This window comes from Rhagoletis pomonella, unplaced genomic scaffold (genome assembly GCF_013731165.1).
Source record: "Rhagoletis pomonella isolate Grant_MI unplaced genomic scaffold, Rhpom_1.0 Rhpom_scaffold_00006, whole genome shotgun sequence".
In the NCBI taxonomy this organism is placed as follows: domain Eukaryota; kingdom Metazoa; phylum Arthropoda; class Insecta; order Diptera; family Tephritidae; genus Rhagoletis; species Rhagoletis pomonella.
In genome coordinates, this window is record NW_023458560.1 from 47835816 (window position 1) to 47863475 (window position 27660).

At 34.9% G+C, this 27660-nt stretch overlaps 2 protein-coding genes across 5 annotated transcripts; one reads left to right on the forward strand and one right to left on the reverse strand.

The window, feature by feature from the left end:
- The first annotated feature begins 1107 nt into the window (after positions 1-1107).
- On the forward strand, positions 1108-10156 carry LOC118740860 (UDP-glycosyltransferase UGT5-like). 3 transcript variants are annotated; one of them, XM_036472594.1, is made up of 5 exons: positions 1108-2096; positions 5694-6127; positions 6209-6425; positions 6496-6648; positions 9862-10156. In XM_036472594.1, the coding sequence occupies exons 1-5, from the start codon at positions 1423-1425 to the stop codon at positions 9965-9967; spliced, it is 1584 nt and encodes a 527-aa protein (XP_036328487.1). In that variant the 5' UTR covers positions 1108-1422; the 3' UTR covers positions 9968-10156. The 3 variants fall into 3 exon arrangements, with proteins under 3 accessions (XP_036328487.1, XP_036328488.1, XP_036328486.1); XM_036472595.1 differs by having other exon boundaries at positions 6496-6570; XM_036472593.1 differs by lacking the exon at positions 9862-10156 and having other exon boundaries at positions 1109-2096; positions 6496-7560.
- A 3389-nt stretch (positions 10157-13545) lies between these two features.
- Positions 13546-20095, reverse strand: LOC118740868 (probable serine/threonine-protein kinase clkA). Of its 2 annotated transcripts, none has more exons than XM_036472606.1 (2): positions 19896-20095; positions 13546-15067 (listed from the first exon to the last, which is right to left on the reverse strand). In XM_036472606.1, the coding sequence occupies exon 2, from the start codon at positions 15039-15041 to the stop codon at positions 14394-14396; it is 648 nt and encodes a 215-aa protein (XP_036328499.1). In that variant the 5' UTR covers positions 15042-15067; positions 19896-20095; the 3' UTR covers positions 13546-14393. The 2 variants fall into 2 exon arrangements, with proteins under 2 accessions (XP_036328499.1, XP_036328498.1); XM_036472605.1 differs by lacking the exon at positions 19896-20095 and adding an exon at positions 18934-19889.
- Positions 20096-27660: the final 7565 nt, after the last annotated feature.

Consider the following 27660-nt stretch of genomic DNA (forward strand, 5'->3'; position numbering starts at 1 on the left):
TAACATATGTATATGTACATATGTATGTATGTATTGCTATTCAAATAATGATCAACTTCATAATTAGCAATCGATATGGAATTGATAGTACTCAAAGTTCTTAGATAACTGATTTTGCAATACACACACTTAATTATGTACATATGTAAATATGTAGTTACATATATATGACGCGCTCTGGATTCCTTTGAGCAAGCGCAATAACAATTGTTTACAATATTGAGTGGCAAAGCACAATTTTTATTTACCGCATCAAAAGTTCTAGTACGATCAGCTATTAGCGCGCGGCGTAATCGGAAGTGAATTCTCTCGGGAATTAATAGGCCAAAAGAAAGATGAAAATAACACAAGCCACAAACGAGTGGAGACGATCGCGATAATATACATAAACATATGTACGTATATGCACTAGGGTGATCACAAAAAAGTAAAGTCGGAATTTTAATGCTCTCACCCCTAGGATTGTGCTACACTGAAAAAAATAGACACCTGTTTTTTTTTTTTTATCTTGAAATCAAAATATATTTAGAGGTCGCTCAAAGCGCTAAAAGTTCTCCATGTATTTTTATATGGGGAAAACAGTATTTAGTTGAAATTCTTGAAAATCAATATTTTCGATCGGAAAATATTTGCTATTTTTAAAGGTCCCCTAAAAACTCCAAAAAGTGCAATAAAGGGCGGGGGGGCCCATAAAAAATCATTATTCTTAAAAAAAGGCAAAATAAACAATTAGGTATTATTACTGAAAGTCTGCTGAAGAGAAACATAGTTTTCTGTTCGAAAAATATTGATTTTCAAGAATTTTTATACCATTTCTACGAAAAATTATTATATTTTTTTTTGCCTCAGAAAATACATGGAAAATTTTTAGCGCTTTGAGCGACCTCTAAATATTTTTTGATATCAAAATAAAAAGAGAGTATATTTTTGGTATAGAACAATCCTAGGGGGTGAGAGTATTAAAATTCAGACTTAAATTTTTGAACCACCCTAATATGCGCTCATCATTAGTATTCGTGTACATTAGCTATAAATGCATCGATATGCATACTATATACTTACAAACATACTACATACATATATTATATTAATCGTTCTGAGGGAATAGCGATCTAGTAGTTTTTGTGGTCAGTGACTGCGACGACAACGGCGACAACGCACCCCGAATGCACGCGGCGCGAAAAAAAGGTTCGACTTTTAACTTGCTTGGTTTCCCGATACGCATACGTAACGTACCGGTAATACGCACATAGTGTAATACGTGAATGATTTAAGTGAAATATTCATTTAAAAAAAGACACCGCTCTTAAAAATCTGAAAAAGAACCTCTCCGAAGAGCGCGTTAAAAAATCAGTGAAAGTGAAAAAAGAAATCAATAATTTAATGATAATTAAGTGAGAACACACAGCCATTCTCACAGCCATGCAAATTAGCGGCAACAACAATAGCAACAAAGCAATGCTATTGATTTATTTTCTGCTGGCCACTTTAGCTGGTCAAATACCAACAATTTCCAGCCGTCGTATACTCGGTATATTTCCACACTTTGGCTATAGTCACTTCAAGGTCTTCTATCCGCTGTTGCGTACATTGGCTGAGCATGGTCACCATATCACTGTGGTGACCCACATCAAGGCATCGAATGACACAAAACCTTCGAACTATGAAGAATTGCTGCTGGGTGGACGTCCCACTGGGAATTTTGTTACCTTTAATCAAGTACTACCACGACGTCCACTGCACTATCTCCTGCTCGAGGCGGAATTATTGCATAGTGAAGGACAAAAATCTTGTAAGGAATTCTATGAGAGCGGTCATGTCGAAACGATCTTAAAATTGCACGAGCAGCAGCCATTCGATTTGGTCATCACAGAGTTCTTCAATACCGATTGCCAGTTGGGCATTCCATATTTATTGCAAGTACCGGTGGTGGGCTTAAGCAGTTGCCTGTTGATGCCCTACTACTACGATCGTATTGCGTTGCCAGATTTTCCTTCTTATGTGCAGTCTGAATTCGTCGGCTTCCCGGAGGAGTTGAGTTGGCATGAACGTCTGTTGAATTTCGTACAAATGAAGTGCATTAAGAACCTCTATCGGTAAGCGATCGGCGAGAGTTAATACTCAGGTATTAACGGTCAAGATTTCAAATGGGTAGATATATTTATTAAGCTTACAGCCCTATTCCCACGCCAATGACAAAATCTTCGAATGACTGCGCCCAAAACTCGGTACTCGGCAGGCTATAGCAATAACCAAATGACGGTTGCATTCATTAGAGCATTTAAGATCAAGTTTTTGCGGCATAGTTTTAGGCGCAGTAGTTAAGACAGTTGTCATGCGATGAGCTTTGTCATTTGTGAGGGAATAGAGCTGTTGGAATGGATTCTCTGCAAGCTTTCCAAACAAGTGTCAATTAGTTTTTAAGTTACTTATTTTTCGATAGCGTTGAATACTCATAAGTGAGCTGAGTGTGGACAGACACTTACCGCTTACTATGATAGAAATATCATCCCCATATGCCGTAAACTGTGTAGGTCGTCCTTCCAATCTCTTAAGTATCTCGTTGACCACCAGCGACATAAGTAGCGGTCTCTCATAACTTAACTACGTATAGGAGGGTTGTCAGATGTTAAAAAAATTTAATTCAATTTTAATTAAAGGAATTTGGTAAGTGAATAAGGTATCGCTATGTGGGTGTCATACAAAAGAGGTTTAAGAAGGTAGTAGTTTGGAAATATTTTGAATAGGGTTGCTACCTATTTGAGAAGTCTAATTGAACTATTTTATACCCAAGTTATATGAAATATTAACGATGGACGTCAAATGAAAGAGCGTCAAGAAATACTTAGTTTGACAATTTAGAGCACTTTTGATGTTTGAGGGTTGCCCAGTTTAAAGGGCTAAACTAAAATTATTTAAGAAGTTATCAATTGAAATGGGTTTAAAATCCTTTATTTAAGAACTATATTTAGGAGGGTTGCCACGTGCTTAAAAAATAAATATCCACTAATTCATCAGTTACTTGAAATATCAAACGAAACTGTATTTAGGAGAGTTGCCATGTGCTTAAAAAAATTAAATTCAACTTAATTCATCAGTTAATTGAAATATGTATAACAATGCCAGGCGAAAGATTTTAGTTTGAAAATACTTTTAAAGGGGTTGCCACCTGTTTGAAAAGTCGAATTTGTTTTACTTATACGAAAGATACATAAACGAAATATCGAAATATTAGTGTCAAACGAAAGAGTTTTAAGAAAACTATATGCTGATCATAGTGAAATAATATAAAGTGTACCAGCTAACTGACATCTTCATATTTGAAAGCCAAATTAGATTTTGTTATTATATTTTCTTTAGTTTCTGGTATTCGCTTTTGTTTCAATTCTGGCATTAACCCTTGGTTTGGTTGCACATCTCTGTCCTATTTCGGCTTAGATCCTCATCTTTTGTGGACTGAAAACAACAGCACTGCAACGCTATGTGTGCTTTTGCGCAAGCGGCAAGAGTTTCTTGGCATATTTTGTTGATTTTTTTATTCAAATCGAAAAAATTCATTTGTTCTCACTCAAAAAGGTTAACGTGAATGTCAAATCAAAGGAAAGTTTGTGATAATAAATTGTCAAATAAGAGTACCGAAATAGAATGTCATTGCTATCTGGCACACTTTATATTATTTTACTATGTAGGCTGATAATATTTTTTATTAGAGTTGCCATCTATTTTTTTTTGAAGGTCTGCAACGTTATTTCGAATTTCCAAAATGAGAAGTCAAATTAAAGAACTGGGATTCTACACAATGGATAGATGTGCACAGGTTTTATTTGTTGAAGTTACAGGGAGATTTGAAATTTGATGAAATGAAAGCCGACACCATGCGAGACCTCTCATCACTGAGAAATGGTTTAGATTAATCATTAGGAATATTTTTAGAGGATTTTGAAGAGGGTTTCACCTGTTAAAAAAAAATTTTATTAAATGTTGGCGTTTTGACGCCATGCGGGTTCACTTCTATTTATATGAAACCGAATTAATAAATAAGTGACAAACCAAACTTTGTTGTAATTTTTTATTTTTAGTTTGCTTTGATAAGCGCGAGTAACATTGTTAGACAAGCGTAAATGTGTACATACATATGTATGTGCCTCTGAAAGACTGGTGCGCTTTTAAGTACTATACTTAAATGTTCATGCGCAAATTCCTACCTATGAGTACATACATAAAAAAGACTAGTGAAAGCGCAAAAAAGACAAACACTTCATATTCTTCAATTCAACAAAAAATGTAGAAAATTGCATTGCTGAATTAATTGATAAGTAAGTCTGTATTACCCATGCACCAATAACCTATTTTTTTTTTAACTTTAAATAAGTATTAACACATGCAATTGCGGGCTGATATCAGTAACGTACGTACGTATGTACTTATATATTAAAATTATATAGCAAAGCTTCGAACGAAAAATGTATACCGAAGATTGTACAACGCCGAAAACGGATTGTACCTAAACCAAATTTAATGGGGGATCACGAAAATTCTGTTTACATCTTCTTAGAAACGAGAAGATCGTGCATATTCATATCGAATGGCGAGCGGATACAAATCATATTTGTCTGACGATATTACGGAACCCCAATGAAGATCTTGGTAGTGGAAAGGTCTTATCCCCACTCCAGGTTGCTCGATTATAGTGGGACACATTCAGGCAAGCACTATGCAGTGGCACGCTATCGGCTTCAAACCCCCACACCGACACCGGTACAGGCATCTTTGTCAACCCGATGAGACTATCTATGCCTATGGAGAAAATTCCGAACATTTCTTAAGCGAAGGTCTTTACTAGTACTCTGTGTGCAGAAATAACTTACGTCGAGACAACCCTAGTCCTTAGCTAGAGTCGAGCGGCACTCAAGGCTGTCATATCATTTGCGGTTAAATCACATCTAGTCATCGAATACAATAATATCCAGCTACTTGAATAGACGACGAGAGGAAAGGCTCAATGTCCCCTAAGGATGAGCTGTCACTATCAATATAACATATTATAAAAAAAGCTATATGAACCACCCTGTAGCATCAATTCGTAGATGCTGCAGAAGCTGCAGCTGATATGAGGACCTATCCCAGTCGAGTGTGCGCCCTATTTGACGTGCCACGCCATATATTGGTTCTCTAATCCATCTTAAATATGTTTGCCAGCTCGACAAAGCAGATTATATGAGAAGTATTTGTGATAGGAAGGTATGTGCTAGTCCTGTCTTTGTACCCTGGAATCTAAATTACCCTTTTGATTTACTTGGATCCTAAATTGTATAGAATGTGTCTACATTCGACAGATGCTTTAGTGGCAGTTGAAGGCCATAGTGCGGTTAATTTGAGTAAAATTTCAATGGAAACGTGGTCTAAAAAGTTAAAGCTCTCAAGCACTGCAGGAAAGGTGGCCATATTTTCATGCGGCACATCCATTTTTTAGTTAAACATATTAATATAAAATTTTTAGTTTGAGTTTAAAACTTATTTGTTACGGTCTAATTGAAGCTAGGAAAAGTTATTTAGAAAGATCTCAAAAAAAAAACAAGATAGGAATTTTAAATTCATATATATACATATAAATGTAGATTTATATATTCACCTTTATTAGATCACCTCAGATCCAAGTCTATCTTTATATTTTCTTCATCCCATTCTTTCAGCTATCGCACAAATTACTACGATCGCCAATTGATCAAGAAATATCTGAATGTAGATTTCGATGTTGATGAATTCGCTAAACGCAGCACCAGCTTAATTTTGGTCAATCAACATTACACCTTTAATGGCAATAAACCGTTGACGCCACAACTAATCGAAATGGGTGGCATACACATCGAAGAGAAGGCGACAAAAGCCACCTTGCCAGCAGAAATTGAGAAATTCTTGAAAAATGCACCATCCGACGGTGTACTCTTCGTTAGTTGGGGTTCCATGGTACGCGCTTCCAGCATGCCCAGCGAGAAAGCGCAAGCAATAGTGAAAGCACTTGAACAACAGCCCTTCAATGTGATTTGGAAGTGGGAGAGCGATGAGGTGCCAACGAAAAGCAAGAAATTCCTATTCGTAAAATGGGCGCCGCAGCTTAGTTTGTTGTGTGAGTGTGCTGGAGAACTACATACATACATAACGATTGTATTTACTATAAAAAAATGTATAATTTTTCTTCACCTCTCAGGTCATCCAAAGGTGAAAATATTCTGGGGCCACGCTGGCCTACTCGGCACTACGGAGAATGTTTACTGCGGCAAACCAATAATTACCACGCCGCTCTATGGCGATCAAAGTGTTAATGCGTATGCAATACAAAATCGTGGTGCGGGCACTATTCTGCTCTACGACGATATAAATGAAAAGAATTTATTGGCAACGCTAAAGGAGATACGCCGCAAGAGGTGGGCTCATAAACTGAAATTATTTATTATTAAATTGTTAATTTATTCACTCAATACCTACTTTTTACAGTTATGCTGAGCATGCTGCTGCATTGTCGCACATTTTCCGTAATCGCGACATGAAACCGCTGGACAAAGCTGTTTGGTGGGTGGAACATCTGCTGCAGGAGCAGGGCAAAACGGCACACAAGCTATTGCAGACAAAGGCGACTAAATTAAATTGGTTCGTCTATTATTCACTGGATAGCGTGTGCGTTTTGCTTGGCATTGTCGCGGCTTTTATTTTCATTGCTCGTGTGGTTTTGCGTCGATTGCTGGCTATTTTCAAACAAAGCAAACCAAAGAATGCCAAAGTGAAGACTAAATAAATCAAAAACTACACGAATATCTATAATTTGTATAGCGAATTTGTAAATATGTATGTCTATAACTTATTCTACAGTCCATAAGTGCAAGTGTGAATATTTGAGTCAATCAGCAAAACGAATCTAAATTTTGTAAATTTTTTTTTGAAGCAAAATGTGAAAGAGTAAATATATGTACTTTAATATTCTTAATTATATACAACTAACTTTATTCCAGATTTTGATATTTTGCAATGCTTAAGAAAAAAAGTAGTCGCGAGTACCAGGTATGCACTCATACAATTTGTGTGTAAAAATATGTGTCCTGAAATGGAGGTAACATTGGCATTTTGACGTCTCTCGGCCGCGCTTAGAAAAAATAACCCTAATCAGTCCACCTCTGGCGACGCTATCCACAGTATTTTGCCGCAGGCATAATTCATTTTGAAAACTGAAATTAGGAAGCGATAAAAAAATGAAATTAGACCGTCGAAGAAATAAGAAGGCAGTCTTTATTCACGCGGTCTTAATTCCATTCATCCGAAAAAACAACTGGTACGATGAGGAATGTGACGAATGTTCAGAGGCGTTATGACGTCTATAAGGTTACGGTGCTATCGAACGTAACGCGAGCAAAAACAACAAAAAAATTGCAAGACACACGAAGCAATCAATAGTTTCACGAAGCTATGGGCCAAAAAAAGGAAAACTGCGTTTTTGGTTTCACTCTCTGATGTCAGTATTTTTTCAAAGGACTTTGTAATTTCAAAGATATGATTGATTACAAAAGTTAATTAAAAAATTCAATGCAAAGTAGCATAACAATATTGGTACCCAATGAAAGAGAAAATTCTGTAAAATTCGATAATGTGGTCCAGTTTATATGAGTCCTTAACATATAATTTTCTCAAAAATAAATATTGCAAAATTTCAAGGATAAAATCTAAAAAAGGTATTTTCAATATGATGTCATTTCGGTTTCGGCGTTGCGCCATCTGCAGTTTCAACATATTCTAACATATTGTGTAAGCGCCAATCCTTCATAACTATTTATCATTATATTTTATATTTTATTATATTTTTTTTTTGAGTTAAATGTTTTAGATTTTTATTTAAAATGAAAAATAATTTTTTTTATTTCATTTATTTTTAGGATCTTATTTAACCTTTTTTGTTGCAATTTTGTTATTTTGTCTTCTCTCATTAAATTTTTAGATTTTGTTTTAAAAAGAACATATTAATTTTTTTAAATTTAATTTAATTTTGAAATACTATTTCCTTCTTTTTTATTTCATCTTTTTCTTTTTCTAGTTTAATTTTCTTTTAATTTTTAGATTATATTGTCTTAAAAAGATAAATATATATTACTAATTTCATTTAATTTAATTTTTTTTATTTATTTTTATTTAATTTGCTTTTTCTTTTTTAATTGTCTTCTCTTCATTAGTTTTTATTGTTCAAAAAGGGAAAATTATATACTTTTTTAATTTAATTTAATTTTTCAAAAACTTATTGCTAACAGCATAACGCTAAGGGCCGTTTTCACCGTCTCTGGTTAACACTCATCCCCAGTTAAACAGCGTTACCGACGTCACTGAGTCCATGCATATAACATTGTGTCGATAACGTCTGTAACGGTGTTTAACTGGAGATTAGTGTTAACCAGAGATGGTAGAAACGGCCCTATGACTTCCTCGTTAGCAGATCTTTCAATTAGTCTTTCGAAAGAGAGTAAAGAGCTTTCAAGATAGTTGCCAGAATTGACAATTGCCTTACGAAAGACTGTGATGAGTTGAAAGGCAGTTGCCAGAATTGCTCTGAAAATCTTTCAAATTATCTTGCCTGTCTGCCTTTCAATTATCTTACAAAAAACATGCGACTATTTATCTTAGCCAGAATTGCCTTTTAAATGGCAAAATAGTAGTAAAAAATTCCTATCCTATATCAGGCAGCACTGACCTTAAAAAAAAAATTTAGCGTCAAGAAGTATTATCTTTCCAAGAGCGAAATAAACTCTCAAGCTGAAAAACTAGGAATTTTGACTGTTCAGTTACTAGACTTTCGAGGGTTTCGCGGATTTTTCCAGCTTGAGAGACTACCTCCCCAAGATATTTTTTTACCCAGAAATCATTTGCAACGTTTCTTCCAATTGCAAGGCTTTTTCTTTTGCGTAATTTGTATAAGTCCGTTGACAATTTATATTGATCTAAAGAGGCAAAAATCATTCACGTAATCAAATCATTTTACCGCAAAAGCATTTTTACATATTTTTAGTGGCTGCGCAAATTTTTCCATGGTTGCACCTACATACATACGAGTACATATTGACAGCTTCGAAAAATTCCTTGATCAAATCGAAATGATTAATTAACGTGCGAAAAAGAAATATAAATATCAGACATATGTATTTATAAGTATATTCTTATATATACATACGTATATACACTGCCGGTAAAAAGTATTGGCACAGCTGCTTTTTACAATATATGCAACAATTTTTATTGTAATATTTTTCCGCCAATTTTTTATAAAAATATAGTTCATTCCACAACGAAAAACCTAAAAATATAATTTCTAAACTTTGTGCAAAAATTGCGAAAATTCAGCAAATTTTCAACTTTTTATTCAGATTTTTTATAAGTTTTTTGAGTATGCAGATTTGTAGCCCATAGGCATTTTTTTCACGCAGTCTCTTCCATACAAAAAAATTTTTTCGAAAGTATTTTATATGGAAAAAATGCAAAACAAAAAAAATCTCAAAAATCAATGCGATTTTTGACTAACTCCGAATTTGCCTTTTTTGCACAAGAATTTAATGGGCTAAAAAACTGCAAAAAAGTTGAAAATTTGCATGGAAATTTATTGAATTTTCGCGAGTTTTGCACAAAGTTTAGAAATTATATTTTTATGATTTTTGTTGTAGAATGAACTATATTTTTATAAAAAAATTAGCAAAAAACATATTAGAATAGAAATGGGTACATACATATATTGTGCAAAATTCGCTGTGCCAATATTTTTTTCCGGTAGTGTATGTATGTAAATATGAATGAGCATATATGTATCTATTCATATTTACATTTTGTCCATAGTTTTGCGGCCGACTATTTTGCGATGAATGGATGGATAATACTACAGGCACGCGTCGAGGAGAACCTGAACAAGTTCATTAAATCACGCATTTGCGGTTTTCCATGAGCGAATCATTAGAAGCATACACTTATATTTACATACATACATACATATGTATAAATTAATCATTATCAAATGTGCACGCAGTTCTAGACAAATTTCATAAATTTTTTTGCTGTGCGTACAAATGCATTAGGTGCAAATGTGAAAGTGATTGAAGGTGGAATAGCTAAATAAAATATTGATCAAATTATATTTATAAACATTTATATTCAAATTTATTGCGAAATGTATTGCGAAAAATAGTGCGAAGGTGAGCAAGCAACTATGTAACTAAAATTGACGTTACAGATTTATAGAATGACAACATCAACGCCACAAATTCCCTTCTAATAAATTTGAATTGTCGTTTTAGGGTGGCGGCTGGTGGGGCCAGGGGGTGGACAATGATATAATAAATGCAAGGTCATGTTCACACCAATAGAATTTGACAGCCAGCACTCGCGAGTCGCGTCATAAAAATGGCAATGACAATGACAATGGCAAAGCAAAGCAAAGCGAAGGATGTATGTATGTATGTACAGATGATCGTACTTATGATCTAAGTGTAGAGCGCAAATGCAATAGCAGACTAGCAAACATTTGGAAATAAGAGCGTTAAAAATAAAAATCCATAAATAACTGGATATGTACGTTTGTCTGCTTAATAGGTTTAGTATGTAAACATTTTTATGTACATATGCATTATTGTGGTCCAAAAATGCATGTGAAAAAGTTAAAGTCGAAATTTTTACGCTCTCACCCCCCTAGGATTGTTCTACACCGAAAAAAAATATACCCCTATTTTTTATTTTGAAATCAAAAAATATTTAGAGGTCGCTCAAATCGCCAAAAGTTTTCATTATTTCAATATTTTTCTATCAGAAAACTCCGTTTATCTGCAGGAGATTCCCAATAATAATACCCTATTGTTTATTTAATCATTTTTTCATCACAACTATAATTTATAGGTCCGCCAAAAACCCACAAAAACCCCGAAAAATGCAATGGCGGGACCAATAAAAAATCGTTAGCATTAAAAAATGGTTAAATAAACGATTGGGTATTATTGTTGAAAGTCTGTTGAAGAGAACCAGAGTTTTCCGATCGAAAAATATTGGTTTTCAAGAATTCTATACCATTTCTACGAAAAATTGTTTTTTTTTTTTCATATAAAAATACATGGAAAACTTTGAGCGCTTTGAGCGACCTCTAAATATTTTTTGATTTCAAAATAAAAAAAATTGGAGATATACGTTTTTCGATATAGAACAATCCTAGGGGGGCATTACAATTCCGACTTTACTGTTTTTGGACCACCCTAATGCATACTTACCATGCACCAGCGATCGTGACTGATATTTCTTGTTTACTTGCGCTGCATATGAACACCATACGAATGTGATTTATCATCTTAATACTGTGGCAATTGCAATATCCACCCAATTACCAGTTTTACTGGATTTAGTCCGAGATGTACGGGATCAGGGTTACTACGAGTATCTGTCTGTCCGTGTTGGAAGTTTCTTCCTTCGAGCGTTTACGTTTGGAGAGACAGCCTTACCGTCCAAAAAGGACTGCGCCTATGCCTTCGAACCGGATTAAAGCCATTGACATTTTCTAGAATGCAGAGCGCCGATTTTAGCAGGATCTCAACTAATTTCTCTCCGTCCTGTTATCGTCCAAAGTGACTCCATTTTTCGGGTAGAAGGGACACACGAAAAGTCTGAAACCACGTTTGGTAGCAAACGGCTCAGAGGGGTTTTTTCGCAATTCTGGCGGAGCTGGTGGTATTGCTCAACGTCATTTTACACAGCCATATCAGTTTCGCGGGGATACCAAATTCAGACATAGCGGCGTATAGGCAACTCCTTTTAGTGCTGTCGAAAGCGGCTTTGAAGTAGACAAATAGATTGTGAGTGTCGGTCCTTTTCTCGCGGGTCTTTTCCAAGATTTGGTGTATTATGGATACCTGGTCTATGGCAGTTTCTTTTTTCTCTGCGGCTTCTTGACACTTCTCATCGTACCAGTTGTTCTTTCGGGCTCGCTGAAATCAGACTACTTCTTCGGCGGCAGTTTGTTAAATCGTGCTTCCTGAGAACAGGTGTGAGAGGCGAGTACCGAATGGATATTTTTATGCTTGAACCTAGTACTGGATACTACCATGTTACGGGCCCCGGTGAAGTCGATCAGCCTCAGTCCGTTTTCGGACATTTCGTTGTGGACGCTGAATATTCTGACGTTGGTTCCAACGATCCCTTCCTTGCCCACCCTGTCATTGAATTCGCCAAGCACGATTTTGACATCATGGCTTGAAAATTTGCCATTACTAAGAGAAGCCGAATTAGAAGTCTTGAAACTTCCGTACAAGAAAAGGAGTAACGAGTCGAGCATGGAAGGGCTGTCGCTTTAAGAGATCCGAAAAAGTCCCTTAATGTCGACGGAAAAGTTTTGAGCCTAACAGTTTCTAAATTTATTTAATGAGTACCGATTACTTGGTGCTGTTAAATTCTTCAGCATAAATGTGCTGACTTATTTTTTCACTGCCTCTAACTTTGTCTAACCTCTCACTGTCTCTAAAGACTACTGTTGCCAACAGTCGTTGCTTGAGCTCATCTGCTCTTTTGCCAGAGTGCCAGGCAACTTGCTCAATTTGGTGAATACCACTAATGTGTTTCAAGCATAAGATTTAGATTCAGATTAATACCTGTATGAGGGTAGAGTTGAATATGTAGATGAAGAAAAGGTTAAAGACAAAAATAAAAATTAAAATAAAGACACGTAAAGATGAAGACAAACACGAATTTGAATTTAAATACTTAATCAGCCTCATTGCGAGTGTTGTGTCGAGTGCAAATCATTTTTCGAGAGTCGAGTCGCATCGAAAATTGCACGGCATTGCCTGGAATTTCGACTCGACTAGTGCATTAAAACGGAAAAACTCGGCAGCACTGGATAGTTTTCGACAACTTTCGGCATTTACTTATTTCTGCGTGATAGTGGGCAATGCCAATGTTGTCGAGTCGTACAATTTAGTCCAATTTACGACTTATGCAATGAGGCTGAATATAAGGATAAAGGTGAATGTGAATAAAGATAAGGATATAAATAAAAATAAAGATAAAAATGAGAATAAAATAAACACAGCGATAAAGATAATGAAAAATATAAAGATAAAGATAAGGACAAAGACAACGATAAATATCAATATAAAGATAAAGACAAAGACAAAGATATAGATAAAGATTAAGATAAAACTAATGATAAAGATGAAGATGAAGATGAATATGAAGATGGAGATAAAGACGAGGATAAATATAATTATAAAGATAAAGACAGAGATAAAGATAAATATAAAGATAAAGATAAAAATAAAGATAAAGCTAAAATTAGAGGTAAAGATAAAGATGAAAGAGAAGATAAAGATAAAGATAAGGAGACAAGAAAAAAGACAAAAATTAAATGAATATTCACTACGCTCAATTAAGTTAGAAGATATGTGTCAATATCATTCAATTTGAATATCAACTGAAGTTGACTAGTTTAAGTTAGTTGAGAGAGCCTTTAAATCTGCAAGTAAAAACTTTTAAGTAAATACGCCATCATTGAATACAAAGGTGAAAATAATTTATTTTTAGCATCCCACATTTTTTATTGCGTTTAGCGCGCAATATTGGATAACACAATATAATACTTTAAAATTAAATGCGCATAATAGCGATATGAATGCAGTGGCGAGCATATACATAAATAAGGAAGCGACATTTTAACAAGTTTTGGCTAAAACAACGAATTTAAGACGTTGTGCAAAAATTAGGAAAATTCGACAAAATTTCATCATTTCAAACTTTTCAATCAGAATTTTTAGAAAAAAATTTTTTATTAAATTTTGTAGTGCAGTGTGAATTTGCAGTAGCTAGGATTTAGCGTAGATTTTTGTTTTTATTTGCTGACGTTTACACGCATTTTCTTTCTTACAAAGTATGTGCGAAATATTTTTTATATGGAGGAAAATGCACAAAACCGCCAGCCAAAGAAGTAATTCCCGAAATTTATGGAAAGTCCTAGTTACTTCAAACTACTATTATATGTATTTATTATACTACAAAACTGCATACCTAGTTTGTTTTTTTTTTTTTTTAAATTTTAAATAAAAATTTTGCAATGTTTATGATACTTTTATAAAAAAAAATATTAAATAATCAAAAGCAAAATAGCCAAAACTTGTTAAAGTGTCGCGTCTTTATTTGTTTGCTCGCCACCGTATCTATCAAAGTTAACTTGTGGATATGTATGTACATATGTATCATAAATAACTAGTTTATAAGAAGAAAATAGTATAAAATGAAAAAAAAAATAGTAAACGATTATTTGGCAGTAGAGCAAAAACGAAGTTACTTTGTATCGAGTTTTCGTGTTTTCGAAATAGTACACAAACAAAGGGTTACTTCATTCAAATCTCCTCATAGTCATATTCATCGAGATTGTCATCACTTCTGCTTCGTATGATTTTTGTGCTATTGTTCACGCCGCTAATGTTGCTGCTGCTACTGCCGCTGTGATTACCATTTACATTGCTGCCAATGTTGCTATTATAATAGTTGCTGTTGTACTTGTTGTTGGCGTTCTTGTAGATCGAATCAACACTGCTAATGCCGCCACCGAAACTGGTTGCGGACGTGTTGTTCTTAATACCGCCGCCGCCGCCGCCGCTGCTGCTGCTGCTGCTACCGCTAATGGGGGCGACGCTGCCACCAACGCCACTGTGATTATGGTTATTGTTGCTGCTGCTGCTAACACCACGATTGGTGTTGCTGCCAACATTGCCGCTGCTGCTGCTGCTGCTGCTACTGCCGCCGCTGTTGTTCACATTGCCGCGACTTCGATAATCACGTCCGCTTGCCACTTTGTTGACGGCAACCACATCATTTGGACTGTCATAATCGCCATAACCATCCAGGCATACTCGATTGCATTCCTCCAACGATTTGAAGTTGTTGACGTTGCCCGCACAGCCGCCAAAGTAGAACATGGCGCATTTCATGCGGCGCATATCGAAATAGTAGCGCTTCACTTTGGCCCGGCAATAGCCAAAGTCCATTGGCAATAGACATGTTTCCGGTATGCCTGCAATGATAATGCAAAAGAAAATATGTATTCATTTGAAATGGAAAAAAAATGTGGAAAAACACTGTACATATTCTGTTTTTATTTTTATTTTTGCATTGAAATTATTCTTGGCTTGTGCTGTGGCAATGGTTGATGTCATCGTCGTCGTCGTTGTTGATGACTTACGTGGTTGGTACTATGTAATTACTATAGCAGTAACACACGCATTTCTCACACAAAAGCGAGTTCAGGTGATTGAGATTGGAGACTGGTTGCAATTGAAGGTGTGAGTGGGATTGAGTGGCAATTCAAATAAGCAGCTACTACATAATTTGTCAAAAGATCTTTTGTTTCCTCAGACAAATTACGTTCTTCGTTGCGGTTCAGTTACGTCAAAGATTGAGACTTTAGAAAAAAAGTAAGTGCAGCTGGGTCACACTGTAGAAGTAAAACCTATGTACGTTACATATTTGTCTCATAATCAATACTCTATTTGGTTAGTTGTGAATAAAACGACAGGCTAGTTAATATAATGTTATAAACTTAAGATTATATTTAAATCCATAACACATTATATTATACAAGAACAATACACTTGCTTTTTTCTTTACTTTTACCTCTTTCTTCTTTTCTTTCTTTATCGCTACCTGCTCCTCACGTTACAAATCTATATTTATTGGCGATTACACAATATGTTAGTGTTTGGCCAAGCTTCTCCTCCACTTTGTAGCGTGCGCCTTGATTTTGTCACAAAAAGGGGAGGAGGTAATGTATTTTTATGAGAATCTGTTTTTCATGGCATAAACACACTCGGAGTTTTGCCATTGCCTGCCCAGGGGCGACCGCTATAAGAAAAAACTTTTGCAATTACATTTATCTTACTCTGTTTACATTTATCTTTATACACCCCTTTATCATTGTCAGGTGTGGCGAGTTAAGGTGTGGTAAATTTAGATGTCGTGAGTTTAGGTGGTGAGTTCAGGTGTGTTGAATTTAGGTGGTGATTTTCGGTGTGGTGAATTTGGGTGTGGTGGGTTCAGTTGTGGTAAGTTTAGGAGAAGTGGTGAGTTTGGTTGTGGTGAATTAAGGTGTGTAAAGTTCAGGAATGGTGAGTATATGAGCGATGAGTTCCCCTCCATATACATATGTATATCTTTTCTTTATAATTACTTTATCTTAATTTTTAACTGTATCTTTACTTTATTTTTATCATTATCCTCATCCTTATATTTTTCCTTATATTTATCGTTATTTAAAGCCTTGTGTTTTTTGTTTTTCCTTCATTTACATATCCACCTTTTCCGTATATAAAAAGTGTTTAAATTTACCTTGATCTTCATCTTTGCCTTTACCTCTACGCATCTTTGTTTTTAACTTTATTACGAATTACGTATTAACCTGCAGTTAGCCCGACATTGGGTAACCGGCTTCACGACTAGGCGTCTTACCAGCAGCCTCTATTTCAAACAGAGCTGGGATCAAACAGAGAGGCTGTAGCTATCAGATAACGGAAACTCTGGCCACAACTTTCAAGGTTCCCAAAGAAGAGACTGAGAATCTGACATCCAAGCAACGAAGAAGTTCCAATCTGGATTAAAGATCTCCAGATTACTGAAATGTTTTTCAGGCTGAACTCCAGGCAAAGTTAGTATACACCAGTTGGGCAATGATTCATTTGATATGATTCACTAGACCCAAAATCAAAGTCGTGTTTCGGTAATGAGGAATTGAAGGAAAAGTGTTGCTACAAGATGTGGAGATCTGAGTCCAGGTATCTTAAGCACCTTTAGACTAACATCACGTGATAAGCGAATGGGAACTCGGCATAGACGAGTTTTAAACACTTTTTTCCTTTGGGAATTTCCCGCACTTCGGAGAAAGCGCTTATGATTTCTATGAAATTATTTCTTCGAGGACTTGGACAACTTAAATATAGCACCACCTGAATGGTACTAGTTTTTAGAGAAATCTTTTCCTTTCGGTCTGTGAGATCACTAAGCGACAAGACAAGACTCTTGACAAGAACAGACCATCTAACCTAATCATACCTAAACACGCAGTACATTTTAGTCAAAGTTTTGCATATGTACTTTGTTAGGTTAGAGTGGCTGCCCTCGTGCAGAGCTTGGATTTGTTTCTTTCCCTCCCTTAGTAATTGAACCACCGAGTGCGTTTTCTAAAGCACAAAAAGCCGAGAATGTTCACCGAGTTCAGGTCGGCTAAACAATCTAAAAAGTATTTGTTGAAGAATTGGTTGCGCGTGTTGGCCAGAGCGGGACAATGGCAGAGATAATGTTGGACGCTCTCCACCTCTTCCTTGTCTCTTCAATTGCGACAAAAGTCGTTGGTGGGGTATCCTAATCTGTGAGAATAGCGATTCAGCCGAGTGAGAGATATGGTTCCCTTAACTTGGTAGTGTGACATGTGGTTTCCACAGCCCACCTGGCTTGCGTTTGCAGGAGGTCAAAGGTATGTCCGCATTTTGAGAAGAATTGACTTCAGTTTTTTTTCTAACAGCGGTTGCGACTCGGCAGTAAATGGCAAACCTTCGAGTGTATTTCTGCTATGAAAAAGCTTCTCATAAAATCCATTTGCCATTCGGAGGCGGCATCAAGACGCACACCATAAATTCGAGGAGAATTATTATTATTAACAGGCGTGATAAACCAAGCTGCAAAAATAAATGATAATTAAAAATTTCACTCTGACTTTTTGATTATTTTCTTCAAAGAGTGCCGGACAGCTTTGGGTTAAGGACCTCATTATTTCAATTCGAAATGCCACATTGTTTACATTTCTTGCATATTTGTCAAAACATTTTTATGGCTAGCATTACACTTGCTCATTTAAAATTTTATGTAGCTATAATTTTGCCACTTTTCAACTAAATTCAAATTAGTTACACTTTCCACAGTATGAGTAGTGTCTTGCTGTTTGTTTGTTTTTTTTTTCGTTTAAAAGTTATTAAAATGTTTTCACTTTCTCAAAGCTGTAAAGAAGGAGAGACCACATTAAGATACACTGCCGCAAAAAAAGAATTGACACAGCGAATTTGGTCAATATAAGCACTCATTTCTATTCTAATATTGTTCCGCAAATTTTTTTATAAAAATATGGTTAATTCTACAACAAAAAACATAAAAATATAAGTTTAGAAACTTTGTGCAAAACTCGCGAAAATTCTTTAAATTTTCATGCAAATTTTCAACTTTTTAAGCAGATTTTTTAGAATTTTCTTGAGTATGCACTTTTTTCTGAGCGCATTAAATTCTTGTAAAAAAATGCAAGTTCGGAGTTAGTCAAATTGATTTTTGAGAATTTTTTCTTTGTTAGAGGTGTTTTGCATTTTTTCCATACGAACTATTTTCGCATTTTTTTTTGTTTTGTATGGAAAAAATTACCAAAAATTAACGGTAGTTCATAGCTACTTAGAACTTGCACTTTATTACAATAAAATTGATTGCGCTGCACATTTGCATACTCAAAAAAATTCTAAAAAATCTGATTAAAAAGTTGAAAATATGCTGAATTTTCGCGAGCTTTGCACAAAGTTTAGAAATTATATTTTTATGTTTTTTGTTGTAGAATGAACCATATTTAAAAAAAAAAAAATTGGCGGAAAACTATTAGAATAAAAATTGTTGCATATATTGAAAAAAAAGCAGCTGTGCCAATACTTTTTGCCGGCAGTGTACATCAATTAAAAACTATTATTTTTAAGCTACACGTACGCTCATACATTAAAAAAAAATTTTCTTTAATTTTCTCTGAAATGCAATTGCATCGCGAATTTGATTCAAACTAGCAATCCCAATCTCCATCCAAAAATTCCACCTGTTACAAAAAAACACTTTGCACTCTACACAAACCGACATTTCACTCACCATTATAGCGATCTGGCGCATAGAGACCCACAGTTGCAGCGCTAGCCGCCAGCACACTTTGTAGCGATACGCTGATCAACAATAGACAGGACACGATGACTACGGCGAGTAGATGCATCTTCATTTCACTTTCTTCTTCTTCTTCTTCTGCACAAGCGCGCTAAAATCAATAATAGCTATTAACTAAGCAGATACGATCGACAATGATCTTGTTAATGTTTGCGATGCCGGCACACTGAATAGAAACTATGTCAGTGGCTATTGGAGGCTGCTTGTTTAGCCAGTTGGAAACTACTACCAAGCTTTCTCACGCCGCTGACGACTCACACTCACAGCAAGCACAAACGGTGGGGGATATTACGGCGGCAATTAAAAAGCAAAACTTGTAAATATTTACTAAAAATGCAGAAAATATGCAGAGAGTTTTCACTGGACTTGAACGTGAACGCGATGCGATATATTGGCCACTGGTCCAATGAATGACGTTGATGGCGTTGAATGCGCGCACGCGTACTCGGTTATGTGTTTGCGATTGCTGCTTATCGGCAACTGTTGCTGCTGATTGATCACTGCAGCATGCAAGCTGTTGGCTGTTGGCTGTAAGCTGTAAGCTATGTACAAGTTGCTCTATTGCTTTGTACGGCGGCTGAGTGAAGCACTCAAGTGGAAAATTTAAGTGCTACGTGTATCTTGTTGCACACGGTTTTCAACGGCTATGAAATTGAAATTCGTTTAAAAAGTGTTTTGCTGTTTTTTGCTGTTTTTTTTCGTTTAATTTTGCACACAAAATTATTTGCCTAACCACAAGCACTTAGCGGTGTTTAATAAAAATTCATGCGTGACAACTGAAAATTTTTGCACTCGAACTCGCGTGTCGCTAAGGCGGTTTTTTGTTATTGTTTTTTTATTTTTTCTTTAAAAATTGTTTTGCACTTAATTAATTTATATGAATATGTATTTACATTTACATATATGGTTTTATGTGCACATATACAAATGTTTGTATGTATGTATGTATATGTGTCTGTTTTTATGCAAATATGCACGTAGGCGTCCGCTTTGGTTGCGTTCAACAAAATGCCTTTTGATATGCGGCTGGTTGCGGCTGCGCAATGTGGAAGATCCGTACACGTTAGCTGTTTAGAATTTACTGAGCCCACTCCAGCTGCGCATGTCAATATAAAACCTACCAACTACACACCGTCAAAGAATGTCGATTATTTCAGCAAAAACGCAAAAAAAAAATAATAAAAATAATAAATAAGCAACTCTTATATGTACATACATATACATTAGGGTGGTCTTTAAGATATCAATTTGTATGGGACACCCTTTTATTTTGTTATGCTTACAAAATAAAAACATCCAAACAAATTTCAAAATCTGGACGGCTGGCCATATTTGAATGAAATTTGGCACACAGGCATAAAGGATTTTTTTTAAAGAGAGTTGCCATCTATTAAAAAGTTAACGTCAGTTAATAAATAAGTCAAACAAAATATTACACTAATGTAGGTATTAAACGTAAGGGGTTCCAAGACTATCTAATCCGAAAATATTTTCTTAAAGAGGTTGCCACCTGTTAAAAAGTTAAAATCGATTAATTAATATTTTAAATAAAACGACACAACAATATTCATGTCCAACGAAAGGTATTCAAAAACTATTAATATTTAAGATATTCTTCAAGAGGGTTGCCACCCTTTGAAAAAGTTAAAATAAATTAAATTAACAATTTAAACCAAATATCTTAATATGGGTATCAAACTAGAGATGTTTAAGACATTTTCTTTCAAAAATATTTTTAAAGGAGCTGCCACCTGTTTAGACATTTAAAGTCAATTAAAACAATAAGCTAAATAGAATATTTTAATACGGGTATCAAAAGAGAGGGGGTTTAAGAAAGCTTTATATATTTCGAAAATACTTTAACCATCCATAGTTGCCACCATATCGAATCTAGTCCTAAAATTAATTTAAAGTAGTACTGAAGTGAATAAATAGTGAACTATGCCAACATTTTTTTTTAGTCTTAAATGGCGCAGAATGGTCCTAAAATAGCACCGAAATGGTCTTGAAACGGTCCCGAACTATTCCCAAAATGGTCCTCAACCCCGAAATGTTCCTGAATCAGTTTTGAACTAGTATCGAAATGGTCCAGAACTAGACCCAATGTTGTGCTAATAACAGTTGTGAACTGGTCCCGAATTGGTACCGTATAGCGCCTGAAATGTTTCCGAACTAGTCCCGAAATGATCCCGAACTAAGCTCGAAATGATGATCCTGAAATATTCCTGCACCCGTCGCGAAACGTTCACGAAAATGTTCACAACAAGTAAACAAGTCCCGAAATGGTCCTGAAATAGCACTCAACTAGCCGAGAAATGTTCATTTATAAAAACAAGAAGCAATTAGAAATTTTCGGCTGGATTAACGAAAATTTGACCCATACCGAGAGCTAAGATGTTTACGAATCAACAATTTAAAAATTTTGAAACCCTGATTATTTTAAAACTTAGAAATTTTCGTGGCTTACTTTATTTAGTATGTATTTAGAATAAAATAAAGCGCTGCCTCAGACAAAATATAGATGTTGATATTTTAGGGAGCACCTTAATACACACCCATATATTCATATATGTAGTATGTATACAGAAATACATATGTACATACCTGTATGTATGACTACGTACATTTAGATAGCACATAAATTTATATAAAATCAAAATAAATTTCGAAACATTTGTAAACAGCTTAAAACTCTTGCTGCTGCGTACTTAAAACCAGTCCTCCTCGTCTGTCATCCGTTTGTCCGTCCGTATAATCGTTCAACCTTCCTTCCACCTGTTCAGCGCTCTACATGTTCTGCTTTGTCACTGTACTTAAAACAAATATTCTTAAGTCGCAGTCAAGTCAGCGGCTGCGTCACCGTCGAAGCCTCACTTCACCTCACCTCACCACACTCTTTCCCATTGCAAGCTGCACAAAAACCATTTTTTTAATAAATCGCTATAATTAAGTTGGGTGGAAAATTGTTCCATAAACGTTTTTCAAAAGCGTTAGTTAGCTACCGTTGGCGCGCTGTAACTGTTGACAAACCATAGATAGCTTGAACAATATAACTATGTAGCTACTCCAGCGCATTGTGTGACACCCTTTATTTCGCATATTAAAATTCATATAAATACTTACTCATAAATTTTTGCGTCAAAATGTGCAATTTTTGCTTGCTTATACATATGCACGTACATACATAAGTCACCACACTCTTATATACATATATGCACCGGCGCGTACCAGCTACAGGTACATACATATATATGAGTAATATTCTAGATACTCGTATCCCCAGTTGCGTTATGAACGAGTTCCTTTTACTCACACCTGCACCCACTGTCGGCCTCCATGTAGCACAGTTATGTAGTTCATTTATAGCAAGCAAGTGAGTGATGGGAAGTGTAGAGAGTGCTGTGCTGCAGCGAATTGGGTGTGCGTGCACGCATGCGTGAACGGGTTTTTTAAGCTACAGAAGAAATGTTGGTCATAATACGAGTATGGTTGCATGAAATGTGTTGGGATGTTGTTCTTCATCTCATTTAGATGTGTATGTAGAGGCTCTCCAATCGATTACAAATTGCAAAATTTATCGATATACGTTAATTATTATCAATATATTATCGATACTGCTATCGATATTATTATTGCATCACTTATTATGTTATAACTAAAATAATTCATATCGATACTTTTATCGATATATAAATCGATATGCTATACCCAAGAATTTATGGTATGGTATCACTTAATATGCTATAACTAAAATCAGGGACCGTAACAGTTACAGCTTTTATTAAAAAAATCACTCTTTAACAATTATTTTTTGACTTTTATTTAATTACTCTTTAAATAACCGTTATTTCTGACTTTTATTTTATAAATCGAAAATAACAATTATTTTTGATTTTTATTTAAATAATCTGCAAATAACAGTTATTTTTGATTTTTAAATTATATGTCTTAAATAACAGTTATCGAAGACTTTTATTTATAAAAGTCATAAATAAAAATCAGTCACTGATCTTTATTTATTCAATCATACTTATAAAAGTCATTTGAATAAGTCGTAGTAAACTTTTGTTTTCCAACACTTTCTTAACTGCGAAAAATGTTAATGACTTTTATACGATTGATTTAAAAAATAAAAGTCGGTCACTGATTTATAATAATGACTTTTAAAAGTAAAATTCAATGACTGATTTTTATTGATGACTTTTATAAATAAAACTCTTCAATAACTGTTATCTAAGCCATATAATATAAAAATCAAAAATAATTGTTATTTTGGATTTATAATATAAAAATCAAATATAAAAATAAAAATTTATTTTCAAATTAGAGTCTCGGTGCAAAACGAAATCGATTGGTATGTTTCACTTAGTTGTAGAACATTTCCTTCATAGTGAATTTTTCCATGACAGTTTTCATCAATAACTGTTATGTTCGGTCCCTGACTAAAATTATTCACCACGATACTTTTATCAATATAAAAATCGATATGCTATACTTAAGAAATTATCAATATTTGTACAATATATTTATCGAAAAAAATATCGGAAAAGTATGCTAATTTCATTCATTGCGTTTTTATAAATACAGGAATTGGAAATTTATCGATATGCATTGACTACTATTAGATAATATGTTATCGATTTCGCTCTCATTATTGACACCTGTAATATTGTCGATATAAATTGATCGTTAGTGGAGTAACCCATTCGCCTAGCATGCACTCCTATCAGGCAGTGTCCTGTAATTATACCGACAAGTATGCTAATAATGGGGCGATCGATTTGTATAAGAGTTTTGGATTTTTGCTCATTAATATATGGCCGGATCTGTTTTGTAACGGAACATGTTGGTTCTTTCGCCCATCGTTCATTGACCAATTCAATGAAAATAGATTTCAGTTGGCGCTTACGTGAAGATATCGTGTGCAGAATTATTAGGCATAGGTCAGATCCCCCTTCACAAACTCGTCTGGGGCGCAGTTTCCCGGTAATCCACTGTGATAGGGTACCCATACCACGTTGATGGTGACTTTCGTGGCAAGCTCGCCTAAGGTTCCACTTTTGAGGAAGTGTTACTCCACTCTAAACATTTAATCGCTGTTTGGCTGCCAGAATAAATAGCGACGGATTGTAGAAAAATTTCGCCGCTATTAAGCTACAGAGTGTCCTCCCTATAGCTGTTTATTCGGCCTGAAAAAAGCTAAGGTTTAGCGAGAGGACTTGTGCAAGCTTCCAAATTTATTATCGAGCTTCGACCCGTTCGTAAAGATAGCGGTAGACCCTGGATTTTAGTGCGAGCAGTTTACCCCGTCGCTACTGTCTGGAATTTTATTTTAGAAACAGAAACAGAAACTTGGATTGATGCAATCCAGCTTATGTAGAGTTGCTGGAATGGTGCCCAAAATTTTTGAGAGGTCTCTCCATGTACGAGCGGCATTCACTCTGATTGCGTTGCAGCTGGCCTGATATCTACCGTAAAGGTCGGTAGGGAGAAGATTAAATGCAGTCTACGGAGCCCTACTGGGAATAGAGGGTAAGACACCCGTGAAGAACATGGTTGCAGCCCTTTGTAGCCGCTCCAATATGCCTCTGTAAGTGGACTTTTCCAGAGTCGGCCACCATACGGTGATCCCATAGAAAAAGATGGCGATAGAGGGCAATAACGGTTTTCCCGGATCGTTTCGTAAGGTTTCGTTTCCAGTCCAATTCTTGCCGAGAATTTAACCGAGATATTTAACCTCGTTGGAGAGTGTAAGTCCCACACCATTTAGGGAGAGGGGCTGAAAAGACGGTATCTTACATTTCCCCGTGAATAGTATCATTTCGGTCTTGGTGGAATTGACCTTTAATCCGCACTCCCTCGACCAGCCATTCGCGAGACATCGACCGCTCTGCAAAGGTTCGTATAGCGTTTGAAGATGCTTGCCCCTTGCTATGAGTGCAATGTTGTCAGCATACGCTATAATGTGACAAAAATCGTTACAGCGGAAAAATGGTTTGAAAAACCGCATAAATTCAAATCCTCATAAAAAGATACCTAAGTGTACAGTACATTCGTTGACGTTTATAGTAAGATCAATTACGCTTCTGATTGATTTTAATATTTTCCCCCCTCAATGTATGCCAAAAAAGATATCTAAGGTAAATTCCTTAATGGCGAGAAGCAGTCACTAAATAACGGGTCGAAGAGTGTAGAAACATCGGATTTTAAAAAAGAGAGCATTAAATACGATTATAATGTACCAACTATCACATACTTATATATTTATTTAAAAAAAGGTTTTCGTGAATTTACTGACTCTTTACTTCTTACGTCTACTTACAAGTACTTTTTCCTAAGTTACATAAACTTCTAACTAAAATACTTCAAATATGGCAACATCAATTCCTCTCCGCGAAAGGTTGACCTTTCATCTATTAGAAAATATATCTTTTCTAAATAAAATCCCCGTAATTTTTAATTACATATTTGGTTATGCATAGCATAAAATTTCCCATTTGTTGACAAATAAAAGCTGGCACTTCTCTCGTGCTCAAAACGCGGGTAACAAGTGTAAAAATCAGTAATTAAATTTTAACAAAGTATGTATTTTTAATTGCTGTGTGAAAATCGTGTAAACACCCGTTAACAAAATTAAATCAGTTGTATTACCATTTCATAAGTTCCGTTCCCAATTGTCAGCCCGTGATCGGGTACCCACAGTGTTGTCGTGCTTCTAGTTGCCAAGAGGTGAAGACCGCCAAATACTCATTGACAAGCTTGGCGGTAACCTTGGCGTCTTGGAATCAACACGGATGACAGTCTACCTCTGTGATATTATCACGGCGGCTTCACATCTGTTTCAGGCTGTGTTTCGGCATACAGTCGAGATCGCTAGCACCTTGGGCTGAAATGAAGTGGGTTTTCTTTAGATCGGAACTGAAATTTTAGTGCAATGTACATAATTTACCATACCTATTATATTCATGACCACTGCTTATGACCACAGATTTATGCCCAGTTTTGAATTGGCCAATGGACTCCCACTGAAAATTTGATGTCCATTTTTTAAATTACCAAAATTGTATGTCCACTTTGGGAACTATGTTAATTTTTTAAATTCAAACAAATTTTTGTCAATTTTATAAATGACCAAAAATTTGTTTCCGCTTCTAAATTATCAAATATGTTTAGGTCAACGTGTTCACTGACAAACAAATTTTGGCTACATTTTAATAGCCAAAAATTTATGGCCGGTTTATAAGTGCTCACAAATTTATGTTAATTTGTCATACCTCCAACATTTTTTTTTTGTCTTTTTAAATTACCGAAACCCTAGCTTCGAAATGATTAAACATTTATGTGCACTTTTAAAATTTTTTCAATTGCATAAATGACGAAAAATTTTGGTCCACTTTTTAAAAGACCAAAAATGTGTTTTCCGTTCTAAAAGCAAAAATGTAAACGCAGTTTTAACTTTACCAAAAAATCATGTACAGTTTTTAATTTACCAAAAAGCTATGTCCATTTTCCATATTATGAAATAAGTAGGTCTGGCATCTACTTTACCCAAAAATTATGTCTTCTTATTATATAAAAAAATGCATATGCAGTTTATAAAAGCCCAAAAATTTTAGACCATTTTTTAAATGCCCAAAAATGTATGTCAATTTTTTTAGTCTACCAAAAATTTTTGTAGACAAATTTGAACGAATAAATATTTATAACCACGAATAAATATTTATAACCACCTTTTAATTTACCAAAAATTTATGTTCAGATTATAAACGCTTACAAATTTAAATACATATGTATATTTCTTAAAGGACCAAAAATTTGTTTTAAATTTTAAATTCACCACAAATATGTCTAGTTTTTACATACGGTACCAAAAAATTATTTTCAGTTTTTAATTTACCGAAAATGTGTGACCATTTTTGAAACTACCAAAAATGCATGCTCAACTTTTAAAAGACAGAAAATTTTTGTAAATTTTCTAAATTTACAAATTTTTGAAAAATTTTCTAAATTCATAAAAATTTGTGTTCAGTTTTTAAATGACCAAAAATTATGTCCAGTTTTTAAATGACTAAAAAATTATGTCCGTCTTTTTAAGATCTCTAATTAATGTCCAATGCTCTGTACGACCAAAAATTTGTCCACTTTTTAAATAACCAAAAATATACATATGTACGTCAAGTTTATAAATGTCCAAAAATTTATGTCTACTTTTTAATGACCATAAAAGTATTTTTTTTTTTTTTAAATATGCCCAGTTTTCAATTTAGCAAAAATCCCTACTCAGTTTTTAAATAACCATAAAGTGTTTCTTTTATTTTTGAACCTTTATGTATAAATGGGAGTAATGCTCATACATTTGTACCAATTTGGGGCCAATATTTATGTTGCACAGTGTATGCATGTACACATTTTCACATTACCTGTACTTTCCACACTTTTTTATATATCAATTCCAGCTGATCAGTAGCTGGTCTAATCATAGTTTTGCGTTCGTAACGACAATACGTTTTTCATTGCGCAGAATATTAAACATTTCGCGAATAATTGGGAAATAAACCTTTCAAATTATATAAATTATATTTTAGTATGCACAGTTTTTAACGGAGATAAAACAATATTTTTTTTTAACAAATACATTTTCGTAAGTACAATACATAT

What these genes read in the sequence shown, in the direction of transcription:
- LOC118740860 (XM_036472593.1), top strand. Translation starts at nt 1,423, where the DNA reads ATGCAAATTAGCGGCAACAACAATAGCAACAAAGCAATGCTATTGATT. An exon ending in GCCGCAGCTTAGTTTGTTGT is followed by an intron (nt 6,128 to 6,208) that starts GTGAGTGTGCTG and finishes TTCACCTCTCAG; the next exon opens with GTCATCCAAAGGTGAAAATA. An exon ending in AAGGAGATACGCCGCAAGAG is followed by an intron (nt 6,426 to 6,495) that starts GTGGGCTCATAA and finishes TACTTTTTACAG; the next exon opens with TTATGCTGAGCATGCTGCTG.
- LOC118740868 (XM_036472605.1), bottom strand. Translation starts at nt 19,057, where the DNA reads ATGAAGATGCATCTACTCGCCGTAGTCATCGTGTCCTGTCTATTGTTG. An exon ending in TGCGCCAGATCGCTATAATG is followed by an intron (nt 15,068 to 18,933) that starts GTGAGTGAAATG and finishes TTATCATTGCAG; the next exon opens with GCATACCGGAAACATGTCTA.